At 41.9% G+C, this 22,215-nt stretch overlaps 1 protein-coding gene across 8 annotated transcripts in view; it reads left to right on the forward strand.

Moving 5' to 3' along the window:
* Window positions 1–22,215, forward strand: part of Mark3 (microtubule affinity regulating kinase 3) — a 116,496-nt gene that overhangs the window by 63,934 nt on the left and 30,347 nt on the right. For all 8 annotated transcript variants that reach the window (XM_045154286.1, XM_045154288.1, XM_045154287.1 and 5 more), the window contains exons 6-13: window positions 40–110; window positions 5,302–5,358; window positions 11,180–11,416; window positions 11,576–11,695; window positions 11,921–12,020; window positions 12,330–12,442; window positions 14,080–14,233; window positions 18,313–18,530. In XM_045154286.1, the coding sequence (XP_045010221.1) occupies window positions 40–110; window positions 5,302–5,358; window positions 11,180–11,416; window positions 11,576–11,695; window positions 11,921–12,020; window positions 12,330–12,442; window positions 14,080–14,233; window positions 18,313–18,530 (1,070 nt within the window). The remainder of the gene's footprint in view (window positions 1–39; window positions 111–5,301; window positions 5,359–11,179; window positions 11,417–11,575; window positions 11,696–11,920; window positions 12,021–12,329; window positions 12,443–14,079; window positions 14,234–18,312; window positions 18,531–22,215) is intronic.

The following is a 22,215-nucleotide window of genomic DNA, read 5'->3' on the forward strand; positions in this document are numbered from 1 at the left end:
GAGAAGACTTTTGCTTACATGTATTTCTTTCAATTATAGGTGAAGTATTTGACTATTTGGTTGCACATGGAAGAATGAAGGAAAAAGAAGCAAGAGCTAAATTTAGACAGGTATGAATTAACATGTATTTGCTTTATTAATTTGATAAACTCACCTTTCTAAACCCTAAAACAACGAGTTTCCTTTTGTAAATGCTTATTAAGCTCATTAGTCAAACATTAGTTGGCCATTTTGTTCAACAAAAATTTAAGTATCTTTTGACACCCTAGCCACTGTGCTAAGTGGCAATCATGGTAATTGAGACATCAGGCTCCGTTATCTTGGTTTTTAACAGTTTAACCTTATAAGGCTATAACCTTTTAAAGATACTGATGATTACATAATTAAAACCATGTCAGGGCTGGAGAGATGGCTTAGCAGTTAAAGTGCTTGCCTGCAAGGCCTAAGGACTCAGGTTCTGTTCTTTATGTGCCCATGTAAGCCACATACATGCACATGGTGACACATGTGTCTGGAGTTCATGTGCAGTGGCTATAGGTCCTGGCGTGCCCATTCTGTCAGTCTCTTACACTCACTCTCTCTCTGCCTCTTTCTCAAATAAATAAATAAGTAAATAAATAAAACTACTTTAAAATTTTCATAAATTTTAGCAAGAAGAGCATCATACTCCCAAAATTTACTCTTAGCTTTTTTTTTTATTTTTATGATTTATTTTTATTTATTTACTTACTAGAGACAGAGATGGGGAGAGAGAGAGTGGATACACCAGGGCTTCTAACCACTGCAAATGAATTCCAGATGCATGCACCACAATATGCATCTGGCTTACATGGGACCTGGAGAATCAAACCTGGGTCCTTAGGCTTCGCAGACATGTGCCTTAACTACTAAGCCATCTCTCCAGCCCATTCTTAGCTTTTTAATTTTTTTTTTTTTTTTCGAGGTAGGGTCTCACTCTGGTCCAGGCTGACCTGGAATTAACTATGTAGTCTCAGGATGGCCTTGAACTCATGGCGATCCTCCTACCTCTGCCTCCCAAGTGCTGGGATTAAAGGCGTGTATCACCACGCCCGGCTAGCTTTTTACTTTTTATTTCTTTGTTTTTGTTTTGTGTTTCAAGGTAGGATCTGTAGCCCAGGCTGACCTGGAATTCACTTTGTTTTCTATTTGAGTGTGCATGCATGTGTTTTGGAGTATGCCAAGGCCTCTTACTGTGGCAAACAAATGTCCATGAGCTTTATGTGAGTGGCTGTAGAATTGAACCTGGATCATCAGGCTTTGCAAGCATGTGCCTTTATTGACTGAGCTATCTCTCCAGCCCCAACTCTTTTAGGTTTTGACCTGTATAAACTAAGTCCTAATATAACTTAATCCATCAGTGACTTTTCCTGTTGCCTTGCTCTTACCCACTGTTTAATAAGCTTGTTAAGTTTAAAGATAACAATGTACAGCTGGGTATTGTGGCGCACACTTTTAATCCCAGCACATGGGAGGCAGAGGGTAGGAGTATCGCTGTGAATTAGAGGCCACCCTGAGACTACTTTGTGAATTCCAGGTTAGCCTGAGCCAGAGTGAGACCCTACCTCGAAAAACAAAAACAAACAAAAAACCATAACCCTTATCTTTATTAGCATTTGGTATAGATTGATTGACCGTTACCTGCCAACTACTAGGATAAGTCCTTGTAAGTTAAAGAGTATTAAGTCCATTTGATAAAGATTGGGACTAATATGTAAATTATCCAAAATCTTGTGTCTGTCAAGTAGCAGACCGGCAACAAATTGAAACTCAGGCTCTCAGAGTCCATACTCTAACCTTTCAGTCATTGTGTTGTGCTGTTGTTCAGACCAGAAATCAGCAGACTCTGAAAAGTTCCAGTGCATAGTGCAGGCTTTGTGAGTCATACGGTCTGTCTCCCAGCTATCTAACTCTGTTCTAATAACGTAAGGACAGCCATAGACAATACTACTTGAATGAGAATGATAGTATTCAGAATAAGCATGGTGGTATTCTAATACCTTTTGCAAAAATAGGGATAGATCTAAATTTTCTCATAGACCATAATTTTCAAACCATTATTTAGACTGAAAAGGTCTTTGAGCTGGGTGTGATGGTACATGCCTTTAATCCCAGCACTTAGAGGCAATTGCTGTGAGTTCAAAGCCAACCTCAGGCTACAGAGTGAGTTCCAGGTCAGCCTGGGCTAGGGTGAGAACCTGTCTCCAAAAACAACAAAACAAAAAGGCTACAAAAATGGCATAGCAGTTAAGGCACTTGATACCCATGTAAGCCAAGGGAGAGCATGCATCTGAAGTTCATTTGTGGTGGCTAGAGGCCCTAGTGAGCCCATATTCTCATATTCTCTCTCTCTCTCTCTCTGTCTCAAATTAATTAAAAAACAAAACAAAACAACAACACCACCAAAACAACAACAACAACAAAAAAAAAAAAAACCCCAACAACAACAAAAAGCAGAGCTGGAGAGGTCACTCAGTGGTTAAAGGTGCTGCTTTGAAAGTGTAATGGCCTGTGTTCAGTTCCCCAGAACCCACGTAAGGCCAGATGCAGACAGAATGATGCATGCATTTGGAATTTGTTTGCAGGAGCAAGAGCCCCCCCACTTTCTTTCTTTCTTTCCCTCCCTCCTCTCCCCCTTTCTACCTCCTCTCCCCTTTCCCCTTTCCCTCTCTCTCTCCCCTTGCAAATGAATAAATTATATATGTATATGTACATATATACATACATATATATATATATATCTTTCTTTTTTTTTTTTTTTTTTGGTTTCTCGAGGTAGGGTCTCACTCTATCTAGCTCAGGCTGACCTATAATTCAACTATGTCACCTCAGGGTGGCCTTGAACTCATGGTGATCCTCCTACCTCTGCCTCCCAGTGCTGTGATTAAAGGTATTTGCCACCACACCCAACAAAATATTTGTTTAAAAACAGAGAGAGGGGCTGGAGAGATGGCTTAGCGGTTAAGCGCTTGCCTGTGAAGCCTAAGGACCCCGGTTCGAGGCTCGATTCCCCAGGACCCACATTAGCCAGATGCACAAGGGGGCGCACGCGTCTGGAGTTCGTTTGCAGTGGCTGGAAGCCCTGGCCCGCCCATTCTCTCTCTCTCCCTCTATCTGTCTTTCGCTCTGTGTCTGTTGCTCTCAAATAAATAAATAAAATTAAAAAAAAAAAACAGAGAGAGCTACTAATATTAATACTAAATGGGAAAATAGAAATCATCAGATCAGGCAGTAACAAGATAAAATTTATCTGTGTTCTAGGTTAATTTTCTACATGGAAAAGCAAAGTTGTTTTCATGCTGTATACATAATCATAAATTATCTATCTATCTACACATACACACATACATATATATACACACACATAAAATATCAAGGAAAATATTAGAAGCAAATAAGAGATGTTATGTTTGGTAATACAGGTATTTACTTACACATGTTTTTTATATTTGCAAGCATGTAACATTTTTATAATTTAAAAAAGTAGACCTTCTTTATTGGGGGTTGGTGTTTTTTTCAGATACTTAGCCCCAGTTGGTCTGGAACTTGTTCTGTTATCTAGACTGGCCTCAGGCTTGAGACTCTGCTATCTCAGCCTCTCCATTGATGAGACTATAGGTGGCATTATGGGTGTACACTACCATATCGGGGTAAGGGTCCTTTTTTTAAAAAATTTTATTAGCATTTTCCATGGTTATAAAAAATATCCCATGTTAATTCCCTCAAGTTCCAGTAATTGTAAAAATTTCTATAAGCAGTTTTTGACAGTATAAATCACAGAAATAATTATAGGTTGACTGAAAGCCTACTAGCTGCTGAAAATGGGAAAAATCCTTATTGGCTAGAGCATTTAATACACATAGTTTTTAAAGTTCGTAGCTCACATGTGGGAAGCATTAGTTCTTCCTTCCTCCATTTTAAAAAAGAGGAAACTGATCAAGGAACAATATTGTTAGGAGCAGCTGGGGAGATAAGTGTTCAGCAGAGGAAAGCCATGTGGCCTGATATTGGCCTGGACCTTTTGGTTTTTCGAGGTCGTGTTTTCACTCTAGCCCAAGCTAACCTGGAATTCATTATGTAATCTCAGGCTGGCCTTGAACTCATGGCGATCATCCTACCTCTGCCTCCCTAGTGCTGGGTGGAATGCACCACCATGCCCGGCTTACCTTGGATCATTTGTAATTGCTGCTTGTTTTGTGGCTTAGTTTCATGGGCATAGAAGGTTGCCCTAGTACCATCTGGGGTTTGGCCTTAGAGCAGACAGGGTCCTTCAGATTAAGGTGGCTACTGGCACCAGCTAAATATGGTGGTGATAGTACATGCATGTAATCCCATACTGGGGAGATGGAGGCAGTGGGATCAGGAGTTCAAAGTCATCTTCCACTACATCGAGAGTTTGAGACCAGCTGGGATACATGGAACCTTTTCAAATAAATAAATGGAATGTCAATAAGTAAGACTCACAGACAGACTTTAAATTAAAACTAGAGAGAACTTTTGGCTTTCACCCTTGAAATAATCTCAATTGAAAAGTTCAGGGCTGGAGAGATGGTTTAGCGGTTAAGCATTTGCCTGTGAAGCCTAAGGACCCCAGTTCGAGGCTCGATCCCCCAGGACCCACGTTAGCCAGATGCACAAGGGGGTGCATGCATCTGGAGTTCGTTTGCAATGGCTGGAGGCCCTGGTGCGTCTATTCCCTCCCTCCCTCCCTCCCTCCCTCTCTCTCTCTCTCCCTCTCTCCCTCCCTCTCTCTCTCTCTCCCCCTCCCTCCCTCTCTCTCTCCCCCTCCCTCCCTCCCTCCCTCCCTCCCTCCCTCCCTCCCTCCCTCTTTCTCTCTCTCTCTGTCACTCTCAAATAAATAAATAAAAAGAAACAAAAAATTGTAAAAATAAATAAAAGAAAATTTCAAAGCATAGGAAAAATTTTTATTTATTTATTTTTGGTTTATTTTATTTATTTATTTTTAGAGTATCAGAGAGAGAGAAAGAGGCAGAGAGAAAGAGATGGGCACATTAGGGCCTCCAGCCACTGCAAATAAACTCCAGCTGCATGCACCACCTTGTGCATCTGGCTTATGTGGGTCCTGGGAAATCGAGCCATGGTTCTTAGGCTTTGCAGGCAAGCGCCTTAACCGCTAAACTATTTCCCTAGCCCGAAAAATTGTTTTAAGAAATCATACATTGAAATGTGTTTTTTTGGTTTATGGGAACATTAATGAAATCTTTTCATCTTATTTGTGAGTCTGTACCGGTGGTGACTAATCTTTGCTCCTCTCCTGTTCAGATTGTTTCTGCAGTACAGTATTGCCACCAGAAACGGATTGTTCACAGAGACCTCAAGGTGAGCCCATGTGTCCTTGCTAAGTGAATGTACAGTTTTCTTGGAGTCATTTCACAAATACAACATACAAGTGGGAGTTAGGGAGATGACTCAGGGATGACAGGCATTTCCTTGCAAAGACAGATGGCCTGGGTTCAGTTCCTCAGCACCCATATAAAACCACTCATATGCTAGACTTGTTTACTGTAGCAGGAGACCCCATTTCAAAGAAGATAGGGTAAGCCGGGCATGTTGGCGCACGCCTTTAATCCCGGCATTCAAGAGGCAGAGGTAGGAGGATCACCGTGAGTTCGAAGCCACCCTGAGAATACATAGTAAATTCCTGGTCAGCCTAGGCCAGAGAGAGATCCTACCTCAGGGAGAAAAAAAAAAAAAAGATGGGGTACATACAACTCCTCTAATCTCCACTCCACAGACATACTGTGGAATGCATACACACATTCAGGCAGACAGACATGTAAGTTAAGTAAGCAAAACCAATAAAAAAAAAAAAAACTTTTTTTGAGCATGAAAACAAGGAATGTAAAACAATTTTGCTTTTCCATATAGAAAATAAACCTAGAACGCAAATAAATTTTATCTTGTTACTGCCTGATCTAATAATTTCTCTTTTCTCTTTTAGTATTAATATTAGTTAGTTCTCTCTGTTTTAAAAAATGTTTATTCATTTGTAAGGGGAGAAAGCGGAGAGAGGGAGGGAGGAAGAGAGAGAGAGAGAGTGCCTGAGTGCATGGGAGCACCAGGGCCTCTTATTCCTGCAAACAAATTCCAGTGCATATACCATTCTGACTGCATGTGGCTTAACAGGGGTACTGGGGAATTGAACACGGGTCATTACCCTTTCAAGCAAGCACCTTTAACCTCGGAGCCACCTCTCCAGATGTCCCCACCCCCATTTGAGAGAGGGAAAGAGAATATGAGCCCACCACTGCAAATGAACTTCACATGTGCCCCCTTGGCTTACATGGGTACTAGGAAAATCAAACCAGGGTCCTTAGGCTTTGTAGGCAAGTGCCTTAACTGCTAAGCCATCTCTGCAGAGGAGACAGAGAGAAAGGAAGGGGGAGGGAGGGAGAATTGGCTCACCAGGCACTCCAGCCACTACAATCAAACTCCAGACATGAGGTATATAAGTTACATTGTGCTATTGAATAGGAAAAAATTACAACTGTGCAGACAGAATTTAGCCTCGATATCCAAGACCTCACAGTGCTTAGCAGTACCCACACAAGACCCTCATAATAGGAGGAAAAGATGATGACATCAAGTTAAAAGACTAATGGAGAGAGGGAGGGAATATGATGGAAAGCAGAGTTGTGAAGGGGAAAATGGGGAAGGGGAGGGAAATACTATGGTTTGTTGTCTGTAAGTATAGAAGTTGTCAATAAAAAAATATATGTATATTAAAAAAATGAATTTGAGGCTAGGGAGATACCTTAGCAGTTAAAGGCACTTTCTGGCAAAACCTGTCAGCCTAGGTTCAATTCCCTAGGACTCGGGTAATGCCAGATACAAGAAGTGACCCAAGGTTCTGGCGTTCTTTTGCAGTGCAAGAGACCTTGGCCCACCCACGCAAGCACATGCAAATAGAGACAGAGAGAGGGAGGGAGGGAGAATGGGCACAGCAGGCCTCTAGCCACTGCAAATGAACTCCAGATGCATGCGCCACCATGTACATTTGGCTTATGTGGGACCTGGAGAATCAAACCTGGGTCATAAGGCATGCGCCTTAACCACTAAGCCATCTCTCCAACCCGAAATAAAAATATTTTTAAGGCTAGAGAGATGGCTTGACAGGTAAGGCACTTACCTGCAAAGCCTAAGGACCCAAGGTTGACTTCCCCAGTACCCACATAAACCAGATGTGCAAAGTGGCACATGTATCTGGAGCTTGCAGTGTCTAGAGGCCCTGGCGTACCCATTCTCTCTCTACTCTATATTTTCCTATTTCTTTCTCTCAAATAAACAAAAATATTTTAAAGCAAGAAAAGAAAAGGTCAAGCCAGACGTGGTGGTGTATGCCTTTAATCCCAGCACTTGGGAGGCAGAAGTAGGAGGATCACAATGCGTTCAAGGCCACCCTGAGACTACATAGTGAATTCCAGGTCAGCCTGAGCTAGAGTGAGATCCTACCTCAAAAAAAAAAAAAAAAAAAAAAAAAAGATCCAATAATAATTGAATTCTTTTCACCAAGTTATTTAATAAAGAGTATTAGGAATAAAGTAAATTAAAAATTTATTTATTTATGTATTGGGGAGAGTGTGAGAGCACGTACACACATGGGTGGGGGGAGGGAGAGAAGGAGAGGATGGGCATACAAAGGCCTCCATCCACTGCAAACAAAGTCAGATACATTACCTTGTGCATCTTGCTTTATGTGGGTACTGGGGAATTAAACCTGAGTCCTTGGGCTTTGTAGGCAAGCACCTTAACTGCTAAGCCATTTCTTTAGTTCTTAAGTGAATTTAAAAACAATATATTTTTATTTATCTGAGAGAAGAGAGAGAGAGAATGAGAGTGTAGACCATGGCCTCCTGTGGCTTCAAATGAACTCTATGTGCATGCGGCACTTTGTATCTGGCTTTATGTAGGTACTGGGAAATCAAACCCAAATCATCAAACTTTGCAAGCAGACACCTTTAACCACTGAGCTGTCTGTCCAGCACCCAAAAGTGAAATTTATTGAAAGTAGTTCACATTTCAGTAAAGGTAACTAGTAGTTGGTATCTGGATAGTCATTAATTACATAGTGACACAAATGAGGGTCCCCAGAAGTTCATGGCTCACCTGGATATTGGGCACCTATGTCTGCTCATAGTAAGCAGGCATTCTCTTTTGCCAGTTGCAGTGCCTATTGGAAGCCTCCATGAGCTGCACCTTTGCTCTGCCTTGTCAGAAATGACGATACTTTGTGGGGCTCATAAAACAATCTTTGCAGGCCTTCAGCCTGACTGCATCCATGGACAGTCCTTCCTCCCTTATCTTGTTACAGGTACATGAGGCCTGATGCTGTTCCTGCCCTTCATCTAGCTCCTCTGGAGCCTCCCTCTGTCTGTTGCCAGTCTTCTCTCCAGTTATTCTTTCCTTTTCCTACTTGATGGCTGCTCACCCAGCAATATTTCCCACATGCTCACGTCTGTACCCTTACAGAAAGCTCCCACTTGCTACCTGGCCCTTTTAATAAGCAACACCCTCCTTTCTATCTTCACCTCATCTCTAAATAGCTCCTAGATATTTGGTCTTAATTTAGTATTAATCTCCATATGCTACTCACAAGCCTACCCTGAGTGTATGTGCTTTTCACTCTGGCAGCTGTGGTGACTGCTTTCATGCAGATGACCCCCAATCTGCCCCTTTGGTTCTCATTAAGACCTAGAATCCTGCCGTCAAGAAGCATTTCTTGGGTACCTCAAGTGCAGCCAGTTCAAAGGCAAAACTTTACTTCCTAAACTGGAACATACATTTCTTGTTCTGGTGACTGATGCCCTTGAGGGTCCTCTCTCTCTTTAACCCTCCACCCAGTTGCATTGTCCTTGTGCTACTGTTATTTGAATGTCCTTTCCACCCCAGTCATACTCTCCAGAACCAGACTGCTGTCATGTCATACTTGGTTACACTTGTTTTTGGCCAGGTTTTCTCTGCTGCTGATTTTGCTGCTGCCTTGATGTTATGTTTTCCATGTTGTATCCAAAATTGCCTATTAAACACACAGATGAGAGAGATTTGCCAATCTTTGTTTAATAACCTTCAGTGACTTTCTCTTGCCCTCAGGATGCAAATCCAAAATCCCTTAACACAGCTCATTCAGTACACCCAGGCTTCTCTTGTGCAGTTCTCTCCCATCTACTTTTACTTGTTGATAGAACCATACTCTCTCCATCGTGGGTTTCAGACTCTACTCTGCACTAAAACACCTCCCCTATGATAAGCTGTACCTTCTCAGAATTGGATTCACTTCCTCTAGGAAGCTGCCTTGTCCATTCTAGTGCAAAGCCCCTAAAGTTTGTGTATCTTCTGTGTCAACACTCAGATACTAGTGTATCTGCTCACCTTCCTGCTTTTTCTCCTCTACACTGTGAGATCCTGAAGATAGGGCTCTGTCTCACTCAGTATTGTTTATGCAGATGTCAGTCTAATAATCATCTGTGTAGTAGCTGCCTCATACCTGTTGGTTTAAATCAATAAAAGTAACTGATTTATTCCTGGAGTGAACTTGGGAATTCTCCTTCCACACTAGCACCAATTTTCCAGTTATTTAGAACTTTTTATGAAATGTGAGTTCTTAAAACAAACACCAAAAATAAACATTTTTTTGCCAGGTGTGGTGGTACACACCTTTAATCCCAACACTTGGGAAGCAGAGGTAGGTGGATTGCCATGAGTTCAAGGCCACCCTGAGACTACATAGTGAATTCCGAGTCAGCCTGGGCTAGGGTGAAACCCTACCTCATGTGTGTGTGTGTGTGTGTGTGTGTGTGTGTGTGTGTGTGTGTATATACACACCCACACTTTTTGATTTTTTTTAAATTTATTTGCAAGCACAGAGAGGGAGAGAGAATGGGCACACCAGGGCTTCTTGCCACTGTAAAGGAACTCCACAAATACATGTGCTACTTTGTGCATCTGCCTTGACATGGATACTGGAGAATGGAACTCAGTCTTGGCAAGCAAGTGTTTGTAACCACTGAGCCATTTCTCCAGCCTTATACTACTTAAAAAAACTTTTTTATTTATTTGCAAACAAAGACAGATTCAGACAGAAAGGAGGGAGAATGGGTACTCCAGGTCCTCTAGCTGCTGCAAACAAATTCCAGATGCATGCATCACTTTGTGCATCTTGCTTTATGTGGGCACTGAGGAATCAAACCCAGGTCATTAGACTTTTGCAGGCAAATTCCTTAACTGCTGAGTCATCTCTCCAACTCTGCTTATATATGTTTTTAGAAAAACCTCTTCTTAATTGAAAAAGCTGTTCAAATTTTCATTGACCTTGGAATATTTTTTTAAAATGTTTTAATATATTTTTTATTTGAGAGAGAAATAGAAATAGGTAGGTAGAAAGAGAGAATGGGCACATCAGGGCCTCCATCCACTGCACATGAACTCCAGATGCATGTACCCTCTTGTACATCTGGCTTATGTGGGTCCTGGGGAGTCAAACTTGGGTCCTTTGGCTTTGCAGACAAGTGCCTTAACTGCTAAGCCATTTCTCCTGTTGACCTTGGGATATTTGATATTTAAATTTGTCTTTTAATTAATATGTAGTTGATGACTGTTATTGTTGTTAAGAATTCTAATTTAAGCTGGGCATGGTGGCCCACACCTTTAATCCCATTGCTTATTCGGGAGGCAGAGGTAGGAGGTAGAAGGATTGCCAAGAGTTCGAGGCCACCCTGAGACTACATAGTGAATTCCAGGTCAGCCTGAGCTAGCATGTCGGGCTGGATATTGCATTTGATTCCCCAGTATCCACGTAGAACCGTATGTACAAAGTAGCACATAGCACATGCATCAGGAATTCGTTCACAGTGGCAAGAGGTCCTGGTGTGCCTGTTCTGTCCCTCTTCCCTTCTCTGTTTGCAAATAAATTAAAAAGTATCTATCTATATATGTGTATGTATACATATATGAAATATATGTATACATATATGAAATTCTAATTGTTTCTTTTTTTCCTTCTATAAACAGTGTTTTCACATTTTATTAATTAGGAGAAAGTAACTGCATCATTACAAAAGTTTATATGAAATGCTTGACATTATTATTATAGTTGTAGTTCTATTTTAGTTGTTTCATTTTTGTTTTGATATTTTTCTTCTAGGCTGAAAATCTATTGTTAGATGCGGATATGAACATCAAAATAGCAGACTTTGGTTTTAGCAATGAATTTACTGTTGGCAATAAACTAGACACGTTTTGTGGTAGTCCTCCTTATGCAGCCCCAGAGCTCTTCCAGGGCAAGAAGTATGACGGACCGGAAGTTGATGTGTGGAGTCTCGGTGTCATTCTGTATACCCTAGTCAGCGGGTCACTTCCTTTTGACGGGCAGAACCTGAAGGTACAAGATGCAGTTGTAGCCGTGCTTTTCAGTCTTAAGGATTTTTATACAATTGTGTGAATAAATATTTTTGATGTTCTGTCAGTATGAGGGCTTTTGTGGTGTTTTGTTTTTCAACCTAAAAGTTGATTCACTAGTTTTCTTTCTGTATCCTTAAAGGAGTTGAGAGAGAGAGTATTACGAGGAAAATACAGAATCCCTTTCTACATGTCCACAGACTGTGAAAACCTTCTCAAACGCTTCCTGGTGCTGAACCCAGTGAAACGTGGCACTCTTGAGGTAACCATACCAGAGGCAGTAGAAAGGGAGTGTATTTACAGAACCTTATTTAGTTTGTGTGATATACTGAATAATTTTCTTAGGCTTTACACAGTGAGTGAAAAAAAAATTTAGGTTACCATTAGAGGTATAATCAGTTAATTGTGGAAAAACAGTAAAGCAATTTGCCTAAATATTATGATTAATGAGATATTTTATGCACTAACCAACAGTTTATCTTTTTAGCAAATCATGAAGGACAGGTGGATCAATGCAGGTCATGAGGAAGATGAGCTTAAGCCATTCATTGAACCAGAACTAGACATCTCAGACCAGAAAAGAATAGGTATTTACTCTGCCTGCCTGTTTGTGTTTGTGTAAATACCATATTTGTTGTACACATGTGTATACCTCAAACAAAAATGAAGAGAAGTTAAGTACAGAATTTATGGATCAGCTCATCTGTTCTGTCATAGTTAGGGCTTATTGCCTGTAGTTTTCTTATAACTAGTGCCCAGTGACTCTGAAACATGCTTTAGCTATTCATTTATGTTAGGAAATGTGTTATCTTCAGTCAAGTAAATAAAATCCTTTTACCCTAGAATAATTTCTAATCCAAATAAAATATATAAACTATGTTTTATCCTCCTTTTAGATATTATGGTGGGAATGGGATATTCACAAGAAGAAATTCAGGACTCTCTCAGTAAAATGAAATATGATGAAATCACAGCTACATATTTATTATTGGGGAGAAAATCTTCAGAGGTAAGAGTAATCACAGAAGAAAAGTAAAAATATCTTTTTAAAAATATATTTATTTATATGACAGAGGGAGAGGGGGAGAGAGAGAGAGAGAGAATGGGCGCACCAGGGCCTCCAGCCATTGCAAATGAACTCCAGACATGTGTGCCCCCTTGTGCATTTGGCTAATGTGGGTCTTGGGGAATCGAACCTGGGTCCTTTGGCCTTGCAGGCAAATTCCTTAACTGCTGAGCTATCCCTCCAGCCCCTAAAATACCTTTTAAATGATAAGCTTGCCAGATATGTTAACACATGCCTTTAATCCAAGTACTCCATAGGTGGAGACAGGAGAATTAGGAGTATATCATCTTCAGCTTCATATACATAGAGTATTCAAAACCTGACTGGGCTATTTGAAACTCTGTCTCAAAAAAATTTTTTTATTAGTTTACATAAAATAAAAAAAAAATAGCCAGGTGTAGTGACACACAGTTTTATTTATTTATTTATTTTGGTTTTTCAAGGTAGGGTCTCGCTCTAGCCCAGGCTGACCTGGAATTCACTATGGAGTCTCAGGGTGGCCTCGAACTCACAGCAATCCTCCTACCTCTGCCTCCCGAGTGCTGGGATTAAAGGCGTGTGCCACCACGCCCGGCGACACACAGTTTTAATACCAACACTTGGGAGGCAGAGGTAGGAGGATTGCCGTGAGTTCAAGGCCACCCTGAGATTACATAGTGAATTTAGGGTCATTCTGTGTTAGAGTGAGACCCTACCTTGAAAAACAAACCAAAATAATAATAATGAATAAAAATTGCTGGGTATGATGGCACACAGAACTCAGGAAGCAGAGATCAGAGGATTGCTGTGAATTTGAGGGCAGCCTGAGTTCATATAGTGAGTTCCAAGCCAGCCTGGGCTGCAGTGAGACCTTACCTGGTTGGGGGGGGGGGGGGATTAACAGTTTATATAAACTGTTTCCTTAATTTTTAAAATATACCAAACATATTTGGTTAATATATTTTACCTGCAAATAACAATTTGCAGTTCCTTTGACTATTATAAGCTGTTACGTAGCATCAAGATAATAATCCATCATGACTGGTATTTTCACAAACTCTTCATTTAAAAGCTAACTTGCAGCCATTAATAGTTTGGAAATATTGGGCTGGAGAGATGGCTTAGCTGTTAAGGCACTTCCCTGCAAAGCCTAAGGACTAATGTTCTACTCTCCAGGTCCTCTGTAAGTCAGATGCACAGTGAAGCAAGTGTACAAGGTCTTATGCATCTGGACTTCGATTACAGTGCCTGAAGGCCTTGGTGTACCAATTTTCTCCCTCCCTCTTCTTCCCCCCCCCAACCCCACATAAAAAATGGCCAGTCTGTTGGGCTTGCCTCAAAAAAAAAGTTCATTGTAAAGTGCCTAACAAAGTAAACAGTATATTTAGTTATTTACAAAGCCTAGAAAGGAAATGATCAATACATAACCTTTTGTGAATTTACCCAGCAGTCAGAAAATACTTTTAACTGAGTTTAGAGTTGTGTTTTTATATGTCATGATACCACCTCTTTAACTGAATATTCACAAGAGATGTGTGTTATGAGAAGTTGAGTTTCCTGACAAACCAGTGTCTGTGTGTGCTCTTCTCATTTTCCCACAGCTGGATGCTAGTGACTCCAGTTCTAGCAGCAACCTTTCACTTGCTAAGGTGCGGCCCAGCAGTGACCTCAGCAATAGCACTGGCCAGTCACCTCATCACAAAGTACAGAGAAGTGTTTCTTCAAGCCAGAAGCAGAGACGTTACAGTGACCATGGTAAGTCTAAGATCTATCCAGCAGATTCTCAGGGTGTGTCCTTTTGTGTAGAACCTGCTAGGATTACAGACTGGCTCAATACACTTCCTACACAACATCAAGATTCCCTGACCAAGTTCCATTGAACATTTGGTGGTGTTTCCTTAAGTAAGGCTTAGCTGAGTGAAAATCTTGCCCGTTGAGTCCCCTACCACAGATTGTAGTTGTGTATATCTTTCATCTACCTCTGCCTCAGTTTACTGTCTGGAGCAGTGTAACTGGTAGAGCCCTCCATACTGATGATCATGTTCTGTTTGTGCAATATAGTCTGGTAGAAGCTAACCATAAGAGGATAGATATTAGGCATTTGAACTGAAAAGATCAAGTTTAAAAAAAGAAAGAAAAATAATTAGAGAGAATGGGTATTCCAGAACCTCTAGCCACTGCAAACGAACTCCAAATGCAAGCACCACCATATGCGTCTGGCTTATGTTGGTACTGGGGAATCAAACCTGGGTCCTTAGGCTTCACAGGCAAGCACATTGACTGCTAAGCCATTTCTCCAGCCCCTAACCCCCCAAGCAATGTTTAATTTTTTGTTTTTGTGTTGTTTTTTGAGGGAGGGTCTCACTCTGGCTCAGGCTGATTTGGAATTAACTATGTAGTCTCAGGGTGGCCTCAAACTCATGGTTATCCTCCTACTTCTGCCTCCCAAGTGCTGGGATTAAAGGAGCACACTACCACACCCAGCTTAAAAATTTTTTTTTTAATTTTTATTTTTATTTGAGAGCAACAGACACAGAGAGAAAGACAGATAGAGGGAGAGAGAGAGAGTGGGCACGCCAGGGCTTCCAGCCTCTGCAAACGAACTCCAGACGCGTGCGCCCCCTTGTGCATCTGGCTAACGTGGGACCTGGGGAACCGACCCTCAAACTGGGGTCCTTAGGCTTCACAGGCAAGCGCTTAACCGCTAAGCCATCTCTCCAGCCCAAGCTTAAAAATTTTAATTAAGATTTGCTTTGTGTCCTAATATATGGTCTATTTTAGAGAATGTTCCATGTGCTGTTGAAAAGAATGTATATTCTGCAGCCTTTGGATGAAATGTCCTGTATATATCTGTTAGGTCCATTCCTTCTATGACCTCATTTAGTCCAGATGCCTCTCTGTTTATTCTTTCCCTGGATGACCTGTCAATTGATGAGAGTGGGGTGTTAAAGTCACCCACCACCACTGTGTTTGGTGTTATCTGTGACCTTAGTTCTAATAGTGTTTGTTTGACGAATTTGGGAGCCCCCATGTTAGGTGCATATATGTTTAGGATTGTAATGTCCTCCTGTTGGAGTGTGCCCTTAATCAATATAAAGTGACCTTCCTTATCTTTCTTGACTAACGTCGGACTAAAGTCTACCCTGTCTGATATTAGGATAGCAACCCCTGCTTGTTTTCTAGGCCCATTTGCTTGAAACACCGTCTTCCAACCTTTCACCCTAAGATAATGTCTATCCTTTGTAGAAAGGTGAGTTTCTTGGAGACAACAAATTGTAGGATCCTGCTTTTTAACCCAGTCTGCAAATCTACGTCTTTTCGTTGGGGCATTGAGACCGTTGATATTAAGAGATATTATTGAAAGGTGTGTATTTATGTTTGCCATTTGTGTGTGTGTGTGTGTGTTACTTGTTCTACCTGTGCTCTCTTCTGTTAACTGGTATTTGAGTATAGCTGGTTTTTTCTAGGTTCCTTATATGTGTGCTTTTCCTTTTGTTCAGCATGGAGGATTCTATCAAGTATTTTCTGTAGAGCTGGTTTTGTCTTCAAATACTCCTTTAACCTGCTTTTGTCATGGAATGTCTTTATTTCTCCATCTATTTGAATGGATAACTTTGCAGGATAAAGTAACCTTGGTTGACAGTTGTTATCTTTCAGAACTTGGAATATATCACTCCAAGCCCTTCTGGCTTTAAAAGTTTGTGTTGAATAATCTGCTGTAATCCTGATGGGCTTGCTTTTGTAGGTAACTTGATTTTTCTCTCTAACTGCTTTCAATACTTTTTCTTTGGTTTGTGTGTTTGGAAGTTTGATTATAATATGGCGAGGGGAGGTTCTTTCTGGGTTTTGTCTGGCTGGGGTTCTAAAGGCTTCCTGTATCTGTATTGGCACCTCTTTCCCAATTTGGGGGAAATTTTCCTCTATGATTTTGTTGAAGATGCCTACTATGCCTCTGGAGTGGAGTTCTTCTCCTTCTACTATGCCCTGAATTCTTATATTGGATCTTTTCATAGTGTCCCAAATATCTTGAAATTCCCACTCATACTTTTCTATAAGTTTGTCTTTCTCTTTGTTGGACTGCATTAGATCTGCCACCTGGTCTTCTAGCTTAGATATTCTGTCCTCTCCCTCATCCATCCTACTGGTGAGATTTTCTACAGAGTTTTTTATTTCATTAACTGTGTTCTTCATTGCTAGTAATTCTGACTGTTTTTTTTTTTATTATTTCTATTTCCCTATTTATGTCTTGTATTGCCTTCTTTATTTCATTAAATTGGTGTCCTGCCTCTTCTTTGATTCCTTTGATTTCCTCTTTGATTTCCTCTTTGATTTCTTCTTTGATTGTTTTCATGTGTTCTTTGACCTCTTTGAACATATTTATAATTATTCTTTTGAACTCTTGCTCAGGCATTTCCTCTAACTCTTTCTCACTGGAGGACATTTCTGATGCATTAATACTTTTAGGTGGATTTATATCGTCTTGCTTTTTAGTGTTTCTTGTGTTATAATGTATATATTTTTGCATCTTGGATTAAGTTAATGCTTGGATTTTCTAGCTAGCTGTGTATTCTTAGCTGTATCAATTGCTTTGATGTAATATATTTTCAGGGTAGGACCTTAAGGTATTAGGTGTGGCTCTTAAGACTCTCAGAGTATCTACAAAGATGTTCTTAGGGGTTGAGTTTCCCTGCTTTAGGAGTATTCAAGCAGGCTGAGTGGAATAAAATACAGGTAGATTCTAAAATTTAACTAAACACTGTACACATTCAATCAAAAACAGCCCCGAGTATGTATGCAAGAGTAGTTATTATAATGACCAGATCCTCTATCAACAAAGAGGTTTAGATTTCTGGTCTGTTGAGGGATCCAAGTCAGCTTGTGACCAAGTGAGACCCTTCCCTGGTGCAATCCCAGTTACCTTGGGTGATTTTGGTCTCAGTCAAGTTGCTGCCAGGGTCGTCGGGCTGCTGTTCTGATTTCTGGAGCTGGGCACTTCCTTTTCCTACGGGGCAAACCGAGTTGCTGCTGCTGCCTCTGCTGCTGCTGTAGCTGCCACCACCGCTGCTGAAGCTGCCGCTGCCGTGTCCACCGCTGCTGCTCCCCCCGAAGCCGCTGCTGCGGGATCTGCCGCCGCTGCCGCTTCTGGGTCCGCTGCTGCTGGGGCCGCTGGTACCGGTGCTGGAGCCGCTGAAGTTGCTGCCGAACTCTGCTCCTGCTTGGGTCCCGCTGTCAGCCCAAGTTGGCGTGGCCGGGTCCCGGGCAGCTGCTGTGTTCGCTGGAGCTGGGCTCAGGCGTTGGGGGAGGGGAGGGAGCCAAGGCTTCTCTGGATCTCTCACTGCTCCACGCGTTCTTCTACCTCGCGGTCTTCTCCTCCGCTGCTCGCTGCCGCTGTCCCCTCACGTTTCCCGAGTTGCGGAGAGCACGGTGTGAGGGGAAAATCCCGCACCTGGCTTGTCCTGCGGCTCGAGCCGAGTCTGGCGGCTTTCTGCTGCGCCGCGGCTGCAGCGGTTGGCCGAGCTGCCGGAGCCGCTTTTCCGCCTGTGCAGGCTCTGGATGCTCTATAACTCTTCTACCTCTCCACTGCCGCCTCAATTTCCTATACACCTCACTTTTTAGTAAAAATGTGTATTTTGCTGAGTTTTTTTGGTCTTTTTCCCCCCTAGGCTGCTTTGGCGTGGTACCTATGCCGCCATCTTAACCGGAAGTTCTCTGATTTTACATTTCTTGATGAATGATGATTAGCAGTCTAGATCATCCTACAAAATATATTCATTTTTACAGAATAAAGTGAGAAACTTTATCCCATCTTTTAAAGAGTGAACTCTTTATTGTAGCTGGACCAGCTATTCCTTCAGTTGTGGCATATCCAAAGAGGAGTCAGACCAGCACCGCAGATAGTGACCTTAAAGAAGATGGGATTCCCTCCAGGAAATCCAGCGGCAATGCTGTAGGTGGAAAGGGAATTGCTCCTGCCAGTCCCATGCTTGGGAATGCTAGCAATCCCAATAAAGCAGATATTCCTGAACGCAAGAAAAGTCCTGCTGTTCCCAGTGTAAGTATTGTTGGATGGGATGGGATGGTACAGCTTGGTTCTAACTAGACACAACTCTTTTTGAGTCCATTTCACTTCTCTTTTCTCTGCCTTCAACACCCCCAACTAGACATGCCCCTTTGATACTCCTTGTCTTAGTTCATTCCTGCTCCTCAAACAAAATACCTGAAACTGCATAATTTATAAAGTATAGAAATGTTGGATCTGGTAAGATGTCTCAGCAGTTAATGGTGCTTGCTTGCAAAGCTTAATGACCTAGGTTCAGGTCCCCAGTACCCACGTAAAGCCAGATGCATACAGTGGTGCATGTGTCCGTAGTTCATTTGTAGTGGCAGAAAACCATGGATCACCCATATTCACTCATTCATTCACCCTCTCTTTTAAATAGTATTTTTTTTACAAAAAAACAACAGAAGTTGCCAGGCATGGTGGCACACACCTTTAATCTCAGCAGAAATAGGAGGATCATTGTGAGTTCGAGTCCACCCTAAGACTACACAGTGAATTCCAGGTCAACACTAGAGTGAAACCCTGCTTTGAAAAACCAAAAAAGAAAAAAAGAAGAGAAGTTTATTTCTACAGTTCTAGAGCCTGGAAAGTCCAAGATCAAGGCACCAACAAACAGGTTCATTGTCTAGTGAGGGCTGCTGCTTGTTTCTGTTTCTGAGATAATGTTCTGTTGTTATCCTATAGAAACACATTTTCCTCAAACCGCAGAAGTGAACAACTTGGCCCTTTACTCCTTTTTTTTGGGGGGGGGGTTGAGGTAGAGTCTCACACTGGTCCAGGCTGACCTGGAATTCAATATGTAGTCTCAGGGTGGCTTCAAACTCATGGCAATCCACCTGCCTCTGCCTCCTGTGTGCTAGGATTAATGGTGTGCACCACCATGCCCAACTAACTACTCCTTTTTTTTTTTTTTTTTCTTTTTTTCTTTTTTTGAGGTAGGGTCTCACTCTAGCTGACCTGGAATTCACTATGTAGTCTCAGGGTGGCCTCGAACTCAGTGATCCTCCTACCTCTGCCTCCCCAGTGTTGGGATTAAAGGCGTGCACCACCACACCCGGTTTGCTGCTCCCATTTTTAAAGCACTAATAGCCTTCTAAAATCTCCAGACCTTAATACTGTTACCCTGGAAGTTTTCACCTGGATTCTGGAGGACTGTAGGTAGTCAAGGTATCACACACCTTCTATGTTAGGTAAGAGGTCACCTTTTGTGTGTCAAGAGCTCTGTGGAGTTACCCCACAAATATCTGCTAAGCTGTAGGTTGTGTCAACACTGAATGAGGAATAAAAACTAAAAACTGGGAGCCAGGCATGGTGGCACATGCCTTTAATCTCAGCACTTGGGAGGCAGAGGTAGCAGGATTGCCGTGAGTTCAGTCCACCATGAGACTACATAGTGAATTCCAGGTTAGCCTGGGCTAAAGTGAGACCCTACCTGTAAAACAAACAAACAAACAAACCAGGCAACTAAAACTGGCAGTGCAGACAGGTAACAGTAAGCAGAAACTTGGTATGCATGGTGCCAAGAGGTTGACCACCTGTACTCCAGAGAAGGTTGTATTTTCACAAAGCCTTTCTGGGTACCAGAGACCACTGATTAGATAACTGTGAGGTGAAGAAGATAAAGGAAAGTTATGTGATTGCTAAATTATACACTGACTTGAGTCCAGACCTAAATCCTTAGGTTGACATGAAATCTACATAACATAATTAGCCATTTTACAATTTTTTTTGTTTATTTATTTATTTAAGAACGACAGAGAGAGAAGGAGGCAGAGAGAGAGAGAAAGAATGGGCATGCCATGACCTCCAGCCGCTGCAAATGAACTCCAGACGCGTGTGTCCTCTTGTGCATCTGGCTGACGTGGGTCCTAGGGAATCAATGTGTTCCTTAGGCTTCACAGGCAAGCGCTTAACCACTAAGCCATCTCTCCATCCCCATTTTACAGTTTTTTTTTGCTTGCTTGTGCTTGTTTAAATGCATACCTCTGTGCCCTTGCTGCACCCCATAAACTCACCTGTGGTGTCCAGAGCCCAATGTCAGGTATCTGGCTCTATTGCTCTCCCACATGTTCTTATTTGAGCTAGAGTCTCCTACTGATATCTGAACTTCCTGTTTTTCAAGAGCCTAGGTGATTCCTTGGTCTCTGCTCCTCTTTGTGGGACTGAGGTTGCAGATACATGTAGTCCCTGCTGTTTATGTAGGATCTGGAAATTAAAACTGACAGTTTCAGGCCCCCTCATGTTCATGCTTATGCTGAAAGTTCACTTAGCCACTGAGAATCTCTTCAGCCTTAATTAATCATTTTAAAATGCACATCTTAAATTGGGCATGGTGGTGCATGCCTTTAATGCCAGCATTTGGGAGGCAGAGGTAGAAATATCACTAGTTCATGAGTTCAAGATCAGTCTGATTGTACAGACTGAGTTCCACATTAGCCTGGGCTAAAGTGAGGCCCTCAAAAAAAAAAAAAAGAAGCATATCTTGGTATTATACTCATAGTGTTGTGCTGATATCATCTCTTTCTGTTTTCAGAACTTTTCTTGGTATTTTTTTGTTTGGCTTGGGGTTTTTTGTTTATTTGCTTGCTTTTTGGCTTTCCGAAGTAGGGTCTTATTCTAACCCAGGCTGTCCTGAAATTCACTATGTAGTCTTAGGTGGCCTCAAATTCACAGCAGTCCTCCTACCTTTGCCTTCTGAGTGCTGGGATTTAAGGCGTGTGCCCTTCTTCCCCTGCCTCCAGTGTGCTGGAATTACAGGCATACATTAACCATTTTACCCAGCTTAGTTTTGGAACTTTATAATACCTCAAAAGTATACCCTGTGTTGTCAGCTCCACATTTCTAGGATGAACATCCAACCAGACATAATTTATGGGAGAAAATGATTTCTTTCAGGTTTATAGAGTCCAGGGGAATACCATCAGTGGCAGCAAAAGCTGGCTCCCTTTCATAGATCCAAGCAGAGAGCCATCACCAATAGCCAGCATCACAGAACACCAGCAGCCAGAGCTTAAGCTGCTCGCTCTACACCTTTAGGCTGGACTTAGATCTGCCCCCATCACACCCCAGGTCTGGACCCCAGGATCTATCCCCAGTGACACATGTTCTTGTGGCAGGGATCTACCTGCTAGGGATTCAAGTAGAAAGTTTAATTTTAGGCCTGGAGAGATGGCTTAGTGTTAAGGCACTTGCCTGCAAAACCTGATGACCCAAGTTTGATTCTCCAGTATCCACACAAAGTGAGATGTACAAAGTGATGCATGCCTCTGGAGTTCATTTGTAGTGACTGGAGGCCCTGGCACATCCAAATATTCTCTCTCTCTCTCCTGCTCACTCTCTCTGTTTATAAATAAAAAATATTTTAATGAACCTGAGTCTATAGGGTCATGCATTATAAACATTCACATTCAAACTACCATACCCTATAACCATTAACATTCCATATTTTCCTCTCCTCCTGGAGGCCATCAATCTGCTGTCTGTCTCTCCTGACTGGCCTGCTCTCAGTAGTCCATGTAAATGTAGTATGCACCCTTTTGTGTTTGTTTTCTTGAATTGAGCATTATTTTCAAGGATTGTCCAAAATTGTCATATACTTCATTCTCTTTGAGGGCTGAGTAATACTTCATTGTATATACAGACCAGTTCTTCTGCTCATCCGTTGAAAGGCATTTAG

This window comes from Jaculus jaculus, chromosome 7 (assembly GCF_020740685.1).
Source record: "Jaculus jaculus isolate mJacJac1 chromosome 7, mJacJac1.mat.Y.cur, whole genome shotgun sequence".
Lineage (NCBI taxonomy): Eukaryota > Metazoa > Chordata > Mammalia > Rodentia > Dipodidae > Jaculus > Jaculus jaculus.